We start from the raw sequence: 20,671 nt of genomic DNA, 5'->3' as shown, positions 1-20,671 counted from the left end.
AGGGAAAAATATGGAAATTATTTCAAAGGTAAAGCTCAGGTTATTCAGAAGTTGACTCTGATGTCTGATCCTCTGATCTGTTCATATTGTTAAAAACTGAACTACCACGGTTGATCAAACTTTTATTAAATATGCTTTGTAGTCATCCCACTGTGCAAGATCAGAGACTCATTATCACATGACATTTATGAGTCCATAAGGATACCAGTACGGAAACAGTTGGGTCAATCTGATGGCTTTAAAACATTTACATACAATGCCCCTATTTATTCACAACTTTCAGTGAAACAGTGGAATTTCACAAGCCACACATTGAGCTAATAATTACTTTACCTGCAGAATTAATAAATCCCTCAACAAACAACAAAAAAATTAATTGATAAATGATTCTAAAAAGAGTATATATATTTAATGATTTGAAACTTTAGTAAACCCTGCTGAGAGAAAATATCCATAAAATGGAGAAAACATGAAACAGTAGTGAACCGTTCAAATTTTCCACTGATGACTAATTCAGCATATATGTACTGATTTAGAATGCAATTATGTGTTAACTATGTTCCAGTCAAAAAATGTTGCATCTTTGGGCTTGAGGGAAATAAAAAAACTCAATCCAGCATCTACAAGACACGATTCAGTAAAAAGTTAGACTGTGACAAGACCAAGGCTTTGAAAATGTGGTCTCTGACTGGTCTACAAGGCCACAACGCTGATGTATGTGCCTACATAATAACATCCATCCACTTTCTTACACCCTTATCCTAATCGGGTTGGCAGGGGTGCTGGTGCCTATCTCCAGCTGTCAACAGACGAGAGGCAGGGTACACCCTGGACTGGACGCCAGTCCATCGTAGATATAACAACACAGGGTTTCCCCCAAAAACTTGCTAAGCCCAGTGGTTGGGGCTCTAGGGCAGTCATTCATTCAGCTTCCTAATTCAGCTGCCTGTCATGTTTTTGAGTTAAAAAGTGTTTAAAGTTGACAGGAAATTTGAAAATATCACTTGATAATTATGTGTTTTTGTAAGATTAATGCTTGAATACCAGCTATAAAGTCTTACAAAATGCAAACATTAAAAAAAAAACTAAATAAATAAGCCACGCATTGCCTGGTGGGGGCCCAAGTAAAACTTGGGACTGTAACATACACTGTAACATACTGTATCTATCTTATATTAAACCAAAAATCATAACTGGGCTAAATATTAACTTGTTGTCAAAATGGTCAGCAGTCAGACAAGATCTAATTAAATATTGTTTGTTGCCTTTAAAGTTTAATATAACAGTTACTCTACAAAATAGCATAACCTTGCATAATCCTACTGTGTTCTTAAATACCAATAAATAATCTCTGTGAATGATGTACCAACAAGATTTCCTGCATTTCTGCTGACTGTTTAAAAGGAGAGTTGATGTGAGTCACCACTAGAATTCTCCAAATTGAGTTAAGACTCAGAAACACGTGAACGTCATTGGGTCATTAGTCACATTTCCTTCATTCTCTCTGAGTCAATACCACCTCTGTTGCTCCTTCTCTTCTTCAGTACAAATGACACAAAAACAAGCCCCATGTTATCATTTAAAAATGTAAAGCACACCACAAACATGCTAGCGTGAAAGGTTAAAGGCATTTAGTAAAGTCTGTGCTTTGCAATTTCATGTTTTGGTCTAAGTAAAGAGAAGGAAGCAGGCGGTTCTAAAATAAAGACAGTGAGCGAAAGAGAGGCAGGAGGAGTGCTGTTCAACACTCCACATGAATAATTCACAGCGCACTGAAGACATGCCTGACTGTGTCTCACAGTGCAGTTTGTGATAAAGTGAAATGACATTTCTTTCTTCTCACACTTCTCTCTTTGAGAATATTTCTGTCTGGCAAAGGTCCAAACAGCTCATCAAAGCTCACCGTGGCCCATGACGGCTGCCTAATGGGACCAAATCTGATTTTCTGTCACCTCAATGTTCTGCACCTTCGCGCTGCATATTTGAATGGTCCATCGTTACATAAATGCAGTTGGGCATACCAGAGAAACACCTGTTCGAACAGATTAAGTGTGGCATTAGCGACGCAGATGGTTCCACAATGACAGAGAGCCAGAAGGTTTAAAAATAAGCAAATTGTACCGGAAAGGATCACAACTTTTGATACTTCAGATACTGCAAAGCAAAAATATACTGTTATGTAATGGGAGCTTTTCCACCTTTTTCCATTTTTGACCTGAATTGGTGAAAAGGTGGATTCATTTTGCACCTTTAGTTTCTAGGTTTGTCAAGGAAAAGAAGAGGCTGTACTGGACAACTGGGAAATGGGTGTTAGACTCACTAAATTATTCTCTAGCTCTAAAACGTGACAAATGTAAATTTACATGATAGGTGTGAATGCTTTTAAACAGATATTTGTCTAATTCTCATTTCAACCAAAATATATAATTGTAATTTCACAGCCGACATGCCAGGAATGGTGTCAGAAAGCATAAGTGAAGATGTCTGGATGGAAGTGATGTGTAACAGACCAAGCAGCATTCAAACCAAGCAGAAAGTGAAAAGGCATGGTGCGTCTGTTGAAGGTCATGTAGTGGTTTTGTGAACAAGCTTCATGAACATATAAGACAGCTTAAAAGCAACATCAAGTGCACATACATTAAATGTGTTGACATATAATGTGGTCAGAAACAGGAAAATTTGACAGATAATCTGTAATTAGTTTCATTATAGCTCCTTCAGCAAAAAAAAGTGTTTAAATCATTTAAGGTGGACGAAGGATAACATTTGACTTAGATAATTGCAGGTTTTATCACATAATGAACAAATGCTGATTGTCCTCGTTGCAGTTTGCCAAAAAAGAATTATGCAACCAGATTATGTAACATACTACTTTTTTCATGCCTATGAAGATGCATTCACTCAAAAACAGAAGATATCTTAGAATGGTAAGAGTTTGTCCTTGTGGATTTGAACACCTTTAACTAAGCCGGATTAGTGGGACAATGGGGTAAAAATTCACAAAAGGCATATCTAGAGGATGTTTTTCAAATGTCTCGTGTTATTCCTGAAAGTCAGCAGTGATTTCAGTTTCATCTGGTACTTGATAGATTTACTGACACATCATCATGTGTGCCGTTGAGAAAACACATGTCAGCAGCTTAGGTTATTTCACAGAACTGCATGAAAAACGTGGAAATCGAGGACTCTGTCAGATGATCCGGTTCCAGTTTGAAAGTACACTTGTATATTTATAAAATCATGAATTAATTGGCAGGGGAGAGATTTAATCACATGCACCGTTTTCCTTGGAGGACGACTGAGAAGAGTTGCTTTAGAAAAGTGGGGTAGGAGAGTGAAGAGTTCCTAAATTTGCTGTGTGGATTTAAAAATAACAAAACTTGTAATCATTCATAAATTGGAACAATAATTAGGTTACTGTTAATGGGAAGTATAGATGCCAGTTTTAAAGTATCTACACTGGCTCCCTGGAGCTCAAAGAATAGACTTTAAAATACTGTTGTTAGCTTATAAATCACTGAACGGCTTAGCACCACGATACATTAAAGATCTGTTGTTGTTGCATCAACCTTCCAGACCCCTCAGGACGTTTGGTTCTGGTCTGCTCTGCATCCCCAGAACCAAACAAGGAGAAGCAGCATTCAGCTTCTATGCACCACAAATCTGGAAAAAAAACTTCCAGAAAACTGTTGAACAGCTGAAACACTGACTTCCTTTAAATCTTGACTAAAAACCCACCTGTTTAGAGTTGCTTTTGAAACATAATCAATTACGAATTTAATGATGGCACTGGACTTAATCTAATGTTCTTGTTGCTGATTCTATGTTGCATGACTTTGTGTTTTTGCCTTGCTGCCTTGTTGCTGAAATGTGCTATACAAATAAAATTTGATTTGATTTTTGATTTGATGCACTGATTAGTATTTCCTGGCCAGTACACATTTCAAGATTTTCTTCAAAGTCTGACTTGTTACATATGAATTTGAGCAACTCTGATTTTTGTTTTTGTTCTTTTTTTCTATGACATGAAATATGCCCCTGACCTTTATTGGATTTTTCATAATCTTAAAAAAGACAAAGTATGCTGCTAGACCACAAATGGTGGGCATTTTTAGTTTTAATATATTTAATTATTAGGGGAAAACATTTATTTTTTATTTTTGACCTGCTACTCACCAGATAAAACCAATCAAGACAAAAATGGGAAAGTAAGAGACAGATTTGTGCATCTCTAGCTCATATTAGAAATAGAAAGCAAGATTTTACGTGATTGCTAATAAATTAAAAAAATGATAATTTTAAAAAGCTAAAAAGTTGTTAATTCAAGTTATTTTAGGTTTGAGTGCAAAACTTCTAGATTTTATATTGATTATGCATCATTAAATAAATGCATCAAAAATTTTAATCAATTGCAGGACATAAAATAACATATACATATAAAATATAAATTATTTTTTTTTAGGTATTATTGAATAAAATCTCAATGTTTAATCTGAATAGATAAGAAATTTACAAATATAACCCCAGTAAACACTTGGCAAGGCCTAACTAAGGAACATTAAATGCATAGAATGCTCAAATAAATAAACACAGAGGTTTTAAAAATAGGCATGATGCTAAATTAGTGGTTTTATCTTTAAAGCACACAGTTTCTTAAATGATGGAGAGTTAGAATCATCATGTGCAGAACTCATCTCAGTCTTGCCAGACTGCCTCTAGCAATACAATCCTATCTATACTTATCAGAAAACTTGATCCACATCAATAAACAATGTCTTTCAAACGTAGCGAAAAATACATGCAATTTCGTCTGTACAAAGGCAGTTAACATGTATTCATCTAAAGACTCCACAATCAAAAATACCATCCCACTTTCTGTAGTTTAATTGTCATCCATTTTTCTGCCTTGTAGCACAGCTCTCTTGAGGTGATGCATAGGCCCAAAGTGGTCTATGGAAGCCATGCAAGCTGATGTTTTATTAATTCATCTTGCCCCAGTTTAGGTTGAGAGATCAGTGTCCTGAGCGTTAACAGGAAGGACCACAGGGGGAGGGGTCTTTTTTTTCTTTTTACTACAAAGGGATTCAGTTCACTTCTAAATCCCTTAACAACATTTATTTCCCAAATGGTCTAAAAGATACTAAAATATTGAAAGCAACTAGTTACATTTTTTAGTGCTGCTCTTCTTAAACTGGGTTACGTTCTGGTGAAGTTCACATTTTCCTGTTTGCCTGTAAACTCCAAAGAATTGCTATTAGTTTTACTGAAAAGCTTTTAAGACCCGACTATATGTCTTAAAGAGTAATAAATTGTTGTGTATATCTTATAAAAATATAATCTACATTATGCCTTTTTCCATTACAGAACCCATTATTGGTCATGAGACAAAATGCTGCATTTCAAAATTCAGGTAACAATAAACTTAGGTATTTCAACATCTACTGCACATTTGGTAAAACGTTTCAGAAAATTTGTAGTTAAGTGATAACATCCAGAATGTTGTCAGTGAAATGGCTGACAAAAAATACCTGCACTACAGCAAAAAGGTGAAGGCATCATAAAAATGTCCTGTGTGCATTTTTGCTTCACTTGAATGATTCAGATCAAATAAATATTTACATCAGACCAAGACAGCCTGAGTAAATTAGTTTTTAAATATCCTACACTGTGAACCAATAATGAATAAGCATGTCAGGAGTTGAAGGATGGAGAGTCTTATACAGATCCTGGCAGGGTGCTGGTATAGGACAAAATTTGCATTGAGTTTTCCAGGTCATGACATCCCCAGAGAATCACACTATCAATACCATGTTGGACTGCCGGGACTTTGCTCTTTTTCTGAAATGCTGTGTTGGTGTTATGCCAGAGGAAACACGGTGAACACCTTCCAAAATGTTCTCCTTTTGCCTCATCTGTCCACAGAGTATTTTCACAGAAATGTTGGTGATCATCAAGATATTTTCTGACAAATGTGAGACATACACAACATTTTGCTAAGTCTCTTGTTCTGTGTTAAACAAGAGACTTAAAACCCTTTGATATTGCGCCTGAAATATTTTTGTTGTGTTAGAGATTCCTGGGAAGTTTCACCTTTGTTCCATTTGTTCTCCATTTGTTAATGGATTTCTCAGGGGTTCAGTGGAGTCTTAAAGTCTTACAGATGGCCTTGTAAATCTTGGATTATAAGGTTACATTAGATATTTTTTTTTCTCTGAGTAAATTAAAAGCATCATTTGAAAACAGTGTTTTGTATTTACCTAGATTATCTTTGAGAAAAAATACATATTGGATGATCTGAAATATTTAAGTGTAACATCAAACATAAGGGAAATTAGCAAAGGGAAAATAGATTTTCACATCACTGTAGATGTGACTACCTGTATAGATTATTTTGAAGTGCAACCATAGCCATCTTTCTTTTTTGCAAACTCAATGCTCACCTTCTCTTTCCTTTCCTTTCAGTTTTCAGATCTTTTCAAATGGCTTCATTCATTCGGTGAACACACAAGGTCAACACAGAATGTAAAAACATCTGAGACTTTCAAAATTTTGGACATGTGTCTTTTAAAAATTCAACTAAATATGTAAAAAATTGTTTTCGGTTCAGTTATATTGTTCTGTAGAAAAGCCTAGCACCCACGCACTTTGTTCTAGTGGCCTCTGTCTGCACAAAAAGCCTTACAGCTTCCACTAATCAGCTTGTGACAGCTATGCCCAGATGCGAGGCCAGTGAGCTATTTTTGATCCCTTCAATGCCGTGGAGCCATATCCTTGTACTTGGAGCACAAGGCATCAATTAGAAAGATAGATGCCCTTGACAATGTGTGGCTGATCTCAATTAACATCATAGGTGTGATAAAAATATCCAGGTTCAGCACATTGTTCTCTACAAGTGAAGACAAATAAATTTATCAATCTTCACCCAACATGAATTAAGATTCAACTGGTGTATTTAGAAACAATTCCTTTACTGCAATACATTCCTTACTTATAGATGCATCTTTTTTTACTTATTAATGGAACATTTTCAGCCATGTCTGCTGAGAAAGAGCCATTGTGTTGGCTTCAGCGAAGCCCCGCTGACAGAGCGCTTAACAGATCTGCAATGCAATGATCACACCAACTTTGTCAAGAGGTCAAACAATGTCTCCATGGAGACTGTGGTGAAAGCACCACACAAGTTAATTTTTGTTTATTTTTTTGTGCGTTGGGTCAATAAACTCATTCTCTGCAGACATAAACTAGAATGATTTTCATGTGGAATGCCACAGAAAAATCTAAGTTTCCTACACATAGGAAATTCAGAGTTAATGAACTGGTATGAAGCTGTTTGGGGTTTTTTTCAGACAAGTCTTAAGAGAAGTAATCAGAATAAATGGAAATAGTACACTTAACCCATTGTTACATGTCTGTGTGAGGTATAAAAGAATGAGAAACAGGGAAATTAGAAACTAAACTGTGTTTGTGGCATTGATAATTAAATATCAATACAAAGCCCTGCCAAAGTTTGACCCCTTATATTGTGTTCATAGGTACATAACGTGGCAGAAAGTAAGACTAATGTTAAAAGAGTGTTTTGTCTTTAATCCGGGAAATTACAAACAAAATAAAATAAATAAGATAGAAAGGAAATCTCAAGGATGACATATTTCTGAAGTTGATCGAAGCATGGAGATTGTGTTTTTTTTTCTTTGACAAGAATTTGTAATTTTACAAACTGTATAATTTTACATTTTCAAAAGTGTTGAGGTCAGAACCACTCCAGATGCCCACTGTTATCTGGTTTTATCAATTTTTGAAGTGTGTTTAGGATCAAAATCCTTATGGGAAATCCAATTTGTGTCCATCTTTCCCAAACTATCAGAAATTGGTTTGACTGTTCAAGGACTGTCGTTGTTCAAACCTATCATAAATCATAAACTGGAATCTCACAATATAGACACTTTAATATTTATTGAGTGTGTTCTTCTACTGGTCCAAAACTAGTACCTTTAATCTTCACAGAAATGTGCAGCAGACATGTAGGTGGAAGACAAATAATCATCAATAATCAAAAACCCTTAATGTTTATGAACTTCATTCTGATACCTACTTTGTAAACTACTGGATTAGTAAAATATGTATTATATAAAGCATGGTAGTGCTGTTATTCTTTTAGCTAATGAAGTGCATATTCGTGGGATTCTTCAATTGAGTTATGTAACAAAAACATTTTGATCTTTTAATTATTTCAAAAATAATTTCATTCTGAATATTTTGAAACATTTTATTGAAGAGGATGGATTGCGCTTGGTTAAAAAAACCCAACATGTGCAGAGCTGCTTGAAAAAGAGACCAATGTATTTATCATTACTTTCAGTGCTATTGACAGAAGGAGCCTCTCTCTTTGCTCATGCCCCACTATTTACCAAATAACTTGTGTTAAGAAGCCAAGAGGGAACATTTGACATCCCTAGTGCTCTCCTTGAGATGGAGAGAAGATGAGAAACATAGAAATGAATAGATAAAGGCAGTAGAATGTGTCCATTCAGAAACACTTCTTCTCCTGTAGCCCTAAACATTTTATGATTCAGTCTTGGAGGAAAACGCCAATCTCCTCTTACATACACAAAAACAAAAATCAATGGTACTGCTGAATGCAGCTGGTGCATACAGCTCAGATTTCCAGCTTTCTCTTTACAGATAAAGAGTCGTGCAAATCATAATGACGGGTGTCAAGCGAGTCAGTGTCCTTTTTGACAGACTAAACAAGACCAAAGTCTTGAAAATTGGACCCCGACCAAAAAGCCACGCATGTAGGAGAAGGAGAGAATTGAGCACAACATGTGGAAAAGCAGCTTATGCAAATGGTGTTTGGTAATAACAGCATTGAAGCAGCATTAGAGAGAGAGAGAAAATGAATGCTTCTAATTGCAAGAGAGCAGGCAGGCAAATGAGTGGGTGGATTCACTGCATGCCACCATTCAGAAACTTGGTGGTGGGGGAAGCGGCAGAGGGAACAATAACAAAGGCCACTGCACAGATAATGTATAGCTGGTTTTGAAAAGCTGCACAAACTAAAGCTCAGCAGACAGACGTGAATGCCGCGAACATTCCTTTTTAGAATGGAGCGGGTGGAAAATTACTATTCCGGATTCAGAGCTTCCTTGTAACATTTTGAAATGCAAAATAAGCCTAATGGTGTTGGCCCCAGGGAACACTATTTAAATATTTGTTAAGAGGCAACCACATCTCACAAACATATTTTCCACTCTCACAACAAAACAACTTTGAAATAAATGAATTCCTGAAGGGTTTTCAAAAATGCCAACATGAAACCAGGTTTGACTCCTCATGCCTGAATCTGGTGTAATTTACAGAGCAAATGTTAGAGGGGCCACTTTCTCATACATATCTCCCTTTTTTACTTGCTGCAGGCTTTTGCAAAAATAGGCATTAAATACAATCAGGAGGTTGTACCTGAGCTAAAGATGAGCTGGAAATTAATCAAATTTTGACTTTGAGAGGCTTATTTTTATTATATGGCAGTAGTTGTGTCAAGGTTTAAATTACGTTTACATTGTCTTGTGAAACATTCACAATGTTCCCTTAAATGTTTTAAGTTCTTCTCTGCTTACAAACTACAAACTCACTGTATTTGAATTGCGATTTGTTGGAAGGACTAACACAAACTAGAAATAAAGAAGCAAGGTAGGATAAAATGAAACATGGCTTCCTAGCTTTTACACAAATTGTTTGAAAAGTGTGGTGTGCATGGATCTTTTCAACCCCTTGTGATCTGACACCCATGATTAAATCAAAAGTTTTATACATCACCTAACAATTGAATAAAGATATTAATGTGTGCACAGCTGTTCTTGGAAGGGTGATTTTGAACTCTGGGGGAACTGAGAGATCTCCACTTCAGAATTTGACACAGTGACCATCAGTTAAAGTAACTTTTAAAATATGAGTCAAATACAGTAAAATATGAACAGATAATCTGTAAAAAAAAAAAAAAAAAAAAGCTTGTTCCTCTGCATTCTCCCTGTGGACTTGCTGTCCGCTGCAGAAATACACTGGTCCTTCTGAAATAACCAATCAGAGCCAGGAGGAGGGTCTTAGTACTGTTGATCCTCCTTGTGTACATGCTGCTCACAACCTCTCTCTTTCTCTTTGCTACGCTACAGTTGGGTACACCAAAACACAGGCTTCTATGAATGTTCAGGCTAGTTAGCATAGCTACAGTTTTCCTGGAACGGTAAGTTGTTTCTACAGCATTAGCACGTTTAATAGCACATACACAAGGTTGATTGACAGTGCTAACATGCTCCTCCTGGTACTGATTGATTGTTTTTAACTGGGAGCAATGCATTTTTTCAAACAGCAATAGCAGCACTGGGAGGAGGTGGAGAAGCGTGATCTTTTAACAAATCATTTGTTTCACATTATTCTGTCACAACTTAACATTTTGTTTTCTAAAAGTTACATACGGTAGATTTAATTACTCCACAAATCTGATCTAAATTATGTTCACGTTTGAGGTTTTTATTTGTTCCTTTTCCTTCCACTTTACAAAGTTGCACTACTATAACTTAAAGTTCAAGGAGTTTGTGATATTTTTGCCAGGCACTGTTCCCTGTATAAGGGGAAAAAATTAAAACTTAGCTCCTAATTTAGTTTGATAATATGCTTCACAGATCTGTAGTTTATAGTCTCAAAGGACTCGTATTTGGTGAAGACGCTGATATATGAAAGAAACAGAATCAAGTTTGAACTGTAACAATGCACACTGGGAGCCATTGTGCATGTTGCTTTGGCACATAGCTAACAAGTGAAAACTCTGTGGCCATCTGCACCACCACTCTCTGATTAGCTCACATTTCTTGTCAAAGTTGGTCTTTCCTTCATACAAAGCATAGAAGCCTCATTGACTTGCTGAAAAAATAAATTAGTAGGCTACTGATTTTGTGCAGAGCTGATGTGCCGGCCTTTCATTAGCAAACTTCACAACCTTCTATTAATGCAGTGCATCAGGAAGGTCATCGCCCTGATACTTCTACATTTCTTTTGCAAATTTGCATGAGTCAAGTATAAATTAATATTCTTGAGTACTGAATGGGGCGGGTCGATCTGAAATTGTCTGAAATTGATATCCAGTTTTCCATTTAAAATATTTTTCAGCCAGTCCATACAACTAGACCTTTTTTAGGGTCTGTTTTCTGATTACACCCCCTCAGTTAATTCCTGTATAGGAAAAAATATATAATAAACTGCCATTTAAGATTTGCATGGTGCATAAAAATTACCCACAGTGGAACTGCAAGTTTTGGTTTTGGATTGTTGCTGCTAGCATTTTCCACTTTCCCTGCAAAACAAAAAACAAATTTCTAGTCTGCTGGGAAGCGTTTAATCTTTGAAAACAACTGAAAGCCAGAGATGATAATCTAACAAAATCTCCATCCTCAGCTCTCTTATCTTCTTCCAATTTCTCTGTTTCTGTCAACTTGTTTTGTTTTTCTTTTTTATAATCTATTTTTATCACTAGTTACTCTGCAAGATCTCTCAATCTGAAAAGTTCAAAGTCCACACCTGAAGAATACCGATGTTCATCTTCAATAAGTCTTAAGTGCAGAGCTGAGAAATCACCCACAGTCTTCCACGTATGTGAATCAAGTCAGTTTAATGCCTCTGCACTGTGTTTTATTTATTACAATCCATCGATAAAACACATATCATGACCTTTACTGACCTGTCAGAGAGAGCATGAATCTACCACCACCATGCTTCACCAGGGCAATAGCTTTCTTTCTTTCATCAATGACTTTATTATTGCTCTGCTTTCATAAAGGTCATGTGTGTGGACTTTACCACACCATGGGGATATTGACTGTTTCTACCACTAATGCTCTACTTCCCCAGTTTGGTAGACTTGCAGCTGTGCAATACAATTTCCATTTTTAGATGAGAAACATCCAAAGCTTGAGATATTATTTTATAGCCTAACTATTCAACAAACTTCACAACAGGTATATCCATAACATTTTTGTGTTTTCCTTAGACCTACCAATGCTATTGCTACTTTTACGTTTTTAAGCAAAGCTATCTATAAGTAAAAAAGTTTGAAAATGTGGTTTTTTTCTATTTCTACGTTGTGCTCTTCCATTGAACTAGAACATAAACATTGACGTTTGTAGTTTTAAGGTAACAACATTGAAAAAGGTTCAAGTGTTATAAATATACAATACAGACCAAAAGTTTGGACACACCTTCTCATTGAATTCAATGAGAAGGTTCACCTTCTCATTGAATTCAGCACATTGAATTCAATGAGAAGGTGTGTCCAAACTTTTGGTCTGTACTGTATGTAGGGCACAATGTGTTGGGAATGGAAGTTCCTCTTTCTCTGTTCATACCACACTGATAGCTGGTTTCTATGTTTGGAGTCATAGAGAAACTGAGAGAGCTGGCTGAGACAATCATCGCTAAAAACATGGAGAGAGAATGAAAAGAGACTCCCGGACCACAGAGAAGAAGAGTGGATGGAAAAGGTTGAAATCAAGAGATGAAGTGGGTCGAGGATGACGCCACATACAGCCCTCGTCTGAAGAGCAGGTTAGATGAACAGCAACAACAAAAAGCTCTCAGATTCAAACCACTCACATGTGCCCACTTGCTGTAGTGTTTTTGTCTGCCTCTGTGGGGTTCTGATCATCACAGTGTACGAGATGAGGATGAAAACCACCACACTGATAGCATACGATGATTTCACCCTGATGCTCTGAATCAAAGGCTTTTATGTTGCTTTATTTGGTGTATTGCAATTTCTTGGCACAGCAGCAATTGAGATAATGTCAAAGCGATACAAGCTATGTAAACTTGATCTATTTTTTGCAATGCTCTCAGCACAGAGATGCACATTACACATCCTAAGTAAAATAAGATTTTTAAGATCAAAATTACATTCATGATTTCACATCTCCGTTGCTCTACAAAAGTTCAAAGCTTAAAATGACCAGCTGTCATACTCATGGCAGTTTCTGTGATTCTGGAGCATGAAAGGAATCTCTTGTGCACAATCCATCTACTCTCATGCATGAAGCGGCAAGATTAAAATTTTCATATCATCCACAATGTTTTTCCTATTTCTGGCATTATCAGACAACATGATAGGAACTCACTATTTGGCATTTTCCTTTCTGCTTAGCATTTCCTCAAAAGCTTGCTCACATGATCTCCAGTATGAACTCCATAAACCCAGTCTATCAGAAACAAATCTATCCAGAGAACATTGAAGCTGAGCAATGATATCAGGCAAACCACCAAAAACCAAATACCTGTAGCTAAGTCAACAGCATTAGCATCAGATAGCAAATCCTTCAGGTAATATTAGCGGGAGTGCTTTAATACCTTTCCACTTGGAAAGGTGACAAAAGCCTAAATTCCTCTCCACATTGATGAGTTGTTCTTCCAGTGTACAAACATTCCATTAAAGGGTGTTGCCAAACCTTAATTTTCAGAGTTGAACGAGTTGTTTTCAGTCTGTGGCTCTTCCAGTTCAAAAATATCCAAACCACTAAGGTTGCTAGAGCTCACTGAACTGCTTTCATTTGTTGTTTAAAAATAGTTTCAAAGCACAGACATGTTTTGTAGACCAGGTTTGCCTGATTGAAGTAGTGATTTGCCTTTACTTTTTAAGCTGATTTTTTTTTTTTATTACAAGCATACTGGACTGTTATTCGTTTACACTCTGTGTTGTTCAGCTGCTAATTCATCTGTGTGCTGTCAAGTGAAAAGTGGTCTCCAGGGGCTTTTTCACCAAAAAGCAGCAACTGGCTACAACTGGGAACAAACCATATCAGGAGACATAAACTGTGACAAAACAGCACTTTCACATATAGCTGTATGATTTTACCATTGTTTCAAATGTTCCTATATCCAAAATCATTGATTAAAACTTCATAAATCCAGTCTTAACTTAGAATGTTGAACTTTTTTGCCTCTTTACCAACTGTATGCTATCAGTCTGAATGTCCCTTGTTGCTTTATGCAAACGTAACACACAGAACAAGCCAAAATGCACATGCACACATCATGTGAAGAGGCTCCCTGTAGGATGAAAGCATAAATTAGGAAAACAAGCTCCCGTTGGTGAGCTAATACCTACCTGCCAGCTTTATTTGGCCACACACGTGGCATAGCATCTGTGCTGGTCCAGACTTGCTCTGTCATTTCACACACTCCTTTCTATCTCCTTTTATTTTCTGTGACCTAGAAGCACTTCTTCCTCCCATGGAGATTTCCACAAAAAAGCTAAAAAAAGGATTCACTTTTTCCTCTTATGGAGGAAAGAGAAAGGGACACATACGGGAGCCACTCTTAGAGTGTCGTTACAATAGATAATTTAGATGGTATTCAAAAAAAGGAAGACTGCCCTGCTAAGAACTAAGATATGCATGGTTGCATTGGATGTGGAAATATAAACAGGCAGCTAAGAACGCTGATTGAGTCCTCTTCAGTTCTGCTTATGGGAAATAATACAGGGCATGAGAAAGGCTTATTCAAAGATGAAGACAATGACAAAAAGATATTCTTCAACATGAAAGGTTTGGATTAGATCAAGTGATCTCTATCTGGATGGAAATACTAAGCATAATTAAAACTCTCAATGCAAATATTAATCCTGATTCTCATCTAAATGATAATTTAGTTTTAGACAAGGTACAAGAGCCTCCCTCTTTTATAAAACATGATGAATAAGAAGTTAGGGTTTATGTACAAGGCAGTCTTCATGGGGAATGAGATTGTATTCTGCAATGCGCACCTATTCTTACTCCCCCTACTTCCACTAAGTTAATGGAACCCAGAATTATCAACTTTGGTTTTCTTCAGTGTTTATCTCCTCCTCAGTCCCTAGCTACCTACAAATCTACAAATCTCTGAAAACATTGTTATGTTTGCTCTGTTGTTTCTCCCCTCATCCCCCTTTTATAAGTTCAAGTCATGGCAGCATGCCTGCCTGTTGGAGTGCAGATGTTAAAATTAATTTACTGTTTTTTGTTTTGTTTTTTTCTTAAAAACAAAACTTAATCATCTTATGTTAAACAGAGAGCCTCAAAAAACTCAAACTGGTTTCACACTGACAAGATATTCCCTATTTTTTGAATGAGAATTGCTAAAATGAAACAGAAAATAATGTTCTACTCTATTCACAGCATGGTGTTGTAATCCATATAGTTTTTATGCTCTGCAGCATTGCATCTAATTTACTCATAGCATCTAGCAAAAGAGTCTAAGATTAGAAAATTAATAGCACAAGAAAAAAAACCTCACTGCCTGTCTGTCTTAATGACATGGCACAGCTAAAACCACAGTAAAACAATAGCATTGCAAAAACTTGAAGTTTGTCCCAAATTGATGAAAAAGCAACAACCAAGGTGGTCAATGAAGCTGCCAAGAGGCTGACAGTAGCACCAAGAAAACTGAAGAAATATCTGTGTTCTTCTTCATGAGACAATATCATCCTTTGTGTCTATTTATCTGAAAAGAGAGGAGGGCTTTAAAGTTGAAATCTTTTCTTCCAAGTGAAACGTCAAGAATTATCTAAAGTTTCCCTAAGCTTTGGGGGAAAATGTGTCACAATTAGTTGAAATCAGACTTGAACATTGGACCAAAACTCAACAAGGTAGGTTTGGCATAAAAACAACATTAAATCACTATAAAAAGAACATTATTCACACACAGGATGAATATATCGGTAGCAGCATCACAATCAGTTGTTTTCATTGTAATCTCGTTGTTTTATCTTTATTTGTTTTGTTGTTCTCAGCAATCTAGTAAGAGCAAGGATAAATCCAATTAATTTTCTTTATTTAAACATTATTTTACCAGGATAAAAAAAAAAACCCATAGAGATTAAAACCTATTTTTCTGGCCAAGAGGCAACAACAAATACAACACAGAAAAATAAAGAAAAGAAATGTAAGATTTTAGAATGGTCAAGCCACAATCTAAAACTAAAATGGACAGAAAAATTGCAGCCATGTGAACAGGGTTGTGGACAAAAGATGCGCGCACAATCCCCAATATCTGAGATCTTTTAAGAGGCAGATTGGGCACTTATTGATGTGAGATGGTGTTTAATTCTCCCCAAAGTAGACTGAGCCACGAAAGTAAACCAAAAGATGCTTTAATGAAGTGAATAAATTTAAGGGTGTGCATATTTATGCAACAAGAATGTTGCCGTTTCTCTTTTTTATTATTATTTTAGCAGATTTGTTTGTGTTTCCATTGAATTGTATGGGATAAATAATCATGTCTGTTGGGGAAAAACATTTGAAAAGATCTATCAAGGTTCCACTTTCACGGCTCAACAAACCACCCCATCATTTCAACCTAGCTTGTGGATGTGATGCTAACGCACCCAGTCACTGCTGTGACTGACAACAGCAAGTATTTATGCAAATAAATATTTACATAAAAAAAGCTTAAATTAATTGTGAGATAAAGCTTAATCGGATATCCAATTAAGAGGAATTTCTATAATTCAAGTGCTTGAGCCAAATGAGTCAATGCTGAAACAAAATGCAATAACTGCATATATAAGAAAATCTACCCTAAAGAGGCCCGGTAGAAATTGGACAGGAAAAATTGACTGTTTGTCTATTTGTGCATCTGTGAAAGATTTGATAATTATTCAATCTAGACAAACATTTCTTTTCAGTGCTACTTTTATGTAGTCTAATTCTTTTTGGTTGCCTTGGTGACATGTGCTTTGGAAAGACAAAACAGCCTCTCTTAGACTCCCAGCCTGTTAACAGAGTCATTGTCATCCAGCAAGATGCTCTGGACTGGTGTGAAAAGAAACATGCAGATACATACAACCATACCTGCCAACAAGGAGGAATTCCCCACGCACCCTTTGTCGCTTCATAGCCATCAGAAGATTACGGACCGTCATGCCCTCGCAGAAACACACCACCACACGAGCTTTGGGCAAACGTTCCTTTAGTTTCCCTAAAAGGCGATCAAAGTGTTTCTCTCCGGCGTTGCTGTAGATCTTGTCCGAGTGGGCGATGCACAGGCCCTCTTGAGAGGCCAGCTCCTTGAAGGCCTCCATGCCACTCTCCCCATAGTTTCCTGAAGGTGATTAATAAAGAAGACATTAGCCATAGAATTGCCCAAATTGAAATTTCAAACATAAAATTGCTTAATGAAAACACGTCAATTTTGAGAGAAACAAAAATCCGTTTTTTTGATAAAAAGTGTTTCCCCCAGGATGAGGTTGTTTTTCCGGCATATTGAAATAGATGTATTTAGCAAAACTGCAATGGAAACAGTTTTTCTGCACCACCTGAGTCACATGATCAACAGCTGGATGTTACTGCTGGTGAAAACAACAAAGAAGAAGACAGCGAGAAGTAGTAGGAGGATGATGTTTGTTTTTGTTTTGGTTTTTTGGACAATGTGCAGCTGGCTCCACCAGAGCTGTCACAACATCGCACAGTTCATGAGAAGTTTTGTGTCAGGCAAACGTGTTGAATGCCCAGCTTGTCCGTAAAATCGTCAACTACAATTTCAGTCAAAACACTGCATACATAGTTGCCCCAAAAAATAAGGGGCTTGTCACTCAGACACCTGAACAAAACGCCGCCGTCTCCTCTGATAACTGATGGATGATAAGCGATAGCATTATGGGTGAATTATTCAAGTAATTAATGTTTACATCCATTTACATCGGTCGCTGCCTTGATATTTTTTATGACTTATGCGTGAACAAGCTTATTCACCTGTGATTTTAATTTAATTTCTTAATTAATGGAAACACCGCAATCACAAAATTGTGGGGGTGGGGGGGTTACATTAGCAAAATATAGACAAAGATTTGCAAACATTTGTAATTGAAATGCATCCTTTTTTACTTTAGAAATTATGCCTGAAAAAAAATCTCATCTCATGATACTGCAGATGCTTCATGACAGGTGTTGTCATCACTGGCACAACCAGGCCAAGGTTTAGGGTCAGGTTAGTTTGGATAGTTGTTTTTTTTATTTCTCTAATAAAATAAAACGTCTTTTGAAATCTGCATTTTGTACTCTCTCTGGTGTTTTTAATTTTGAAAGGAAGCAGATAGATTGTTAACATGTTTTTTTACAAGCCATAATCTACATATTTATGTAAAAGATAATCAATGTCATGCCTAAAAGACTCCTCTCAGCAGTCTCTCACTGCCTCAATCCTTGACTGACCCAAAGCTCTGATCCACTGATAACGAGAGTCAGACTTGACTTGCTGCTGATTGCAATCAAGCCCAAAGGGGTGAAGATGACTGTCCTTGTTTAACTCTAAACTGTCCCAATCAAGAGCCTGGCAAAGCTGTTTCTACGTCTATATCTCCTCCTTCCATGTAGACTGCAACGCTGCTCTGAATTGATGAGAAAACCCACAGCTTCTCTTTCTGAGAGCTGGATTACACAGACAATCCAATCGCTTGTGTGCGACAGCACATGTTTTGCATTTGAACAGACATGTCATCATAGGGAAATCAGAAGCACCTTGCTGTAAATATGTGAAAAACATTTGTCTTGCAGTTGATGAGTAGCCTGATTCTTGAAGGATGTCTATGCCGTGTTTTGCATGATTGAGGACAAACAATCATACATCTTCACATGGTGAAGCTTTACATTGCTGCTGAAATAGACATCAGTGTAATTCATTTACACAGGTCCATGATGCGTCCATGTGTTGGTTTGCCAATAGTCCTTTGATTATATTTTCAATTGCCTCTTTTCATTCTGCTGCAGGTAAATGGAAATAATGATATCCAATTATTTTACTCGCTCCATCTCAGCTATGAGACCGGTGGGTGGTGGTGCATTAGTTGACACCTCACAATGACCAAACAACAACAAAAAACCCGCACTAAGCATTCATCACCACAGAGATGATAATCGAGACAGGTAATTTATGCAACTGCACAGCTCTAGCTGTTGCTACAGGCAACAAGCTGCACTTATAACTTGTCTCGGGTGGTGGAGATAGAAAACTGATGAGCTTGAGCCAGTCGTGACCACAGATTCAAGATGACTGAAGACAAGACTAACAAGAATAGTGCCTTGCAAAAGTATTAACACCACTTTAGTTATGTTACAGCCAAAGGAGGTTGACTACAAAAGGCATGCCGCACTTTACAGATTTTATTTGTTATAAAACCTTATGTACTCACTTCACAATTCTGTTCTACTCGCTGCTGGTTTATCGCATCAAAATCCAGTAAAAGACACTGAAGTGTAATGTGTAAAAGTTCAAGGGTTGTAAATACTTAAATTAGCACCAAATTTTGTTTCATTTTCATGGACAGAGTATGACTTTGCCTCTCTGGGGATTGAGTTTAGGGTGTTAAAACAAATTTCAATCTCTTTCAGATTGGTCAAAGTGATAGTGATCTATACGAGTAAAACGGGTTGAAGAGATTTTTAAAAAATGTCAACGAATGTCCAAATGTTATCACTGCTTAGGCAGAAGGCAGTGCTTGTAGCTCAGCCAGTTGCAGCAGAAATGTAGAAAAGTTTCATTAAAAAACTGTTATTTATTTCAAAACGAAGGAATTAATTATAATTTGTTGAATTTTTAACAATGTAACAAGCATCTGGCAAATAACTATTGTAACGAAAAATGTTGCTAAGAACATCGTTTGAATACTTGTGGTTTGCAAGTATTCAAATCACAAGTATTCACAAAATAACAGCTTCTGATCCAAATATTAATTTGCCAGTACTATTCTGTATGGCATTTGATAGAAATGATAACTTTTCCTTTATGTCATTGTTCTGCAGTTCCTACATTTTCTGATGGCATTCCCAGAGGAGGGTCAGATACCTGATATCACCTATAGTCCTTCAGGTACTACACTTTCCTAACTCCCTTTGCCATTTACCTAATGCCAGCCTGCGCTCGTCTCCCATACCTAACTATAATAAGACTCTCCAAAGATGTTTTACACTCCCAGCATGTCTGCAGTTCCTTAGAGAGAGATCCTGGTTAATGCAGCCTGTCAGTCATAATTTGGGTGCACATCACTGACTGTGTTTCACCAAGACTTTAATGAAAAGCCACAGACATAATTCATTTCACAGTAATTACTCTGTCTACCCAACCCGCCTTTTTCTGTTATCTCCTGTCTCCACCACAACATAACCGATGTGCTGCAAATGAGGACGTTTTCAAAAAGGTTAGAAGCTAATCACAATGCGAGAACTGAAGTATATTTTTGAGAATTTATGTTCAGTTTAATTATAGGTATTTGATGAAATCTGAAACAGTTGTATAATTCTTAACCTTGTCCTCTCCAGTTAAAAATTGAATAAATATTCATGTGTAAATTCTAAAATAGTCCCTTATGTGCTGTAATACAGTTCTGAAACTTGCTATGGTGGCCATCCTAACAAAGCCAGAAAGTTCACACGTTCTATTCCGATTAGCAAAGCACATTAGGTGTGAAGTTGTGGGAACAATAGGAGCACTCTTTATGGTCTTCATGTGCAGATGTACATGTGAATGTTCCTGCCAAGTGTGAGATATTATTACAAAGAAAATTATATCGAGTTCAAATTCGAAAGGTTGACACAAACAGAACACACTCAGTTGGAGTTTAGAAAAACAAAACAAGTAAAAACTGCTCTGGGGTCAGTGC

At 36.8% G+C, this 20,671-nt stretch overlaps 1 protein-coding gene across 4 annotated transcripts in view; it reads right to left on the bottom strand.

Annotated features, from left to right (window-relative positions):
- grm1 (glutamate metabotropic receptor 1) overlaps positions 1–20,671 on the bottom strand; it is a 41,473-nt gene that overhangs the window by 17,986 nt on the left and 2,816 nt on the right. For all 4 annotated transcript variants that reach the window (XM_014470096.2, XM_023347960.1, XM_023347958.1 and 1 more), the window contains one exon: positions 16,869–17,118. In XM_014470096.2, coding sequence (XP_014325582.1) covers positions 16,869–17,118 — 250 coding nt within the window. The remainder of the gene's footprint in view (positions 1–16,868; positions 17,119–20,671) is intronic.

Source organism: Xiphophorus maculatus, chromosome 15, assembly GCF_002775205.1.
Source record: "Xiphophorus maculatus strain JP 163 A chromosome 15, X_maculatus-5.0-male, whole genome shotgun sequence".
NCBI classification, from domain to species: Eukaryota; Metazoa; Chordata; class Actinopteri; order Cyprinodontiformes; family Poeciliidae; genus Xiphophorus; species Xiphophorus maculatus.
The sequence above is the reverse complement of the archived record's forward strand: the minus strand, read 5'-3'. Positions and strand labels throughout refer to the sequence as shown.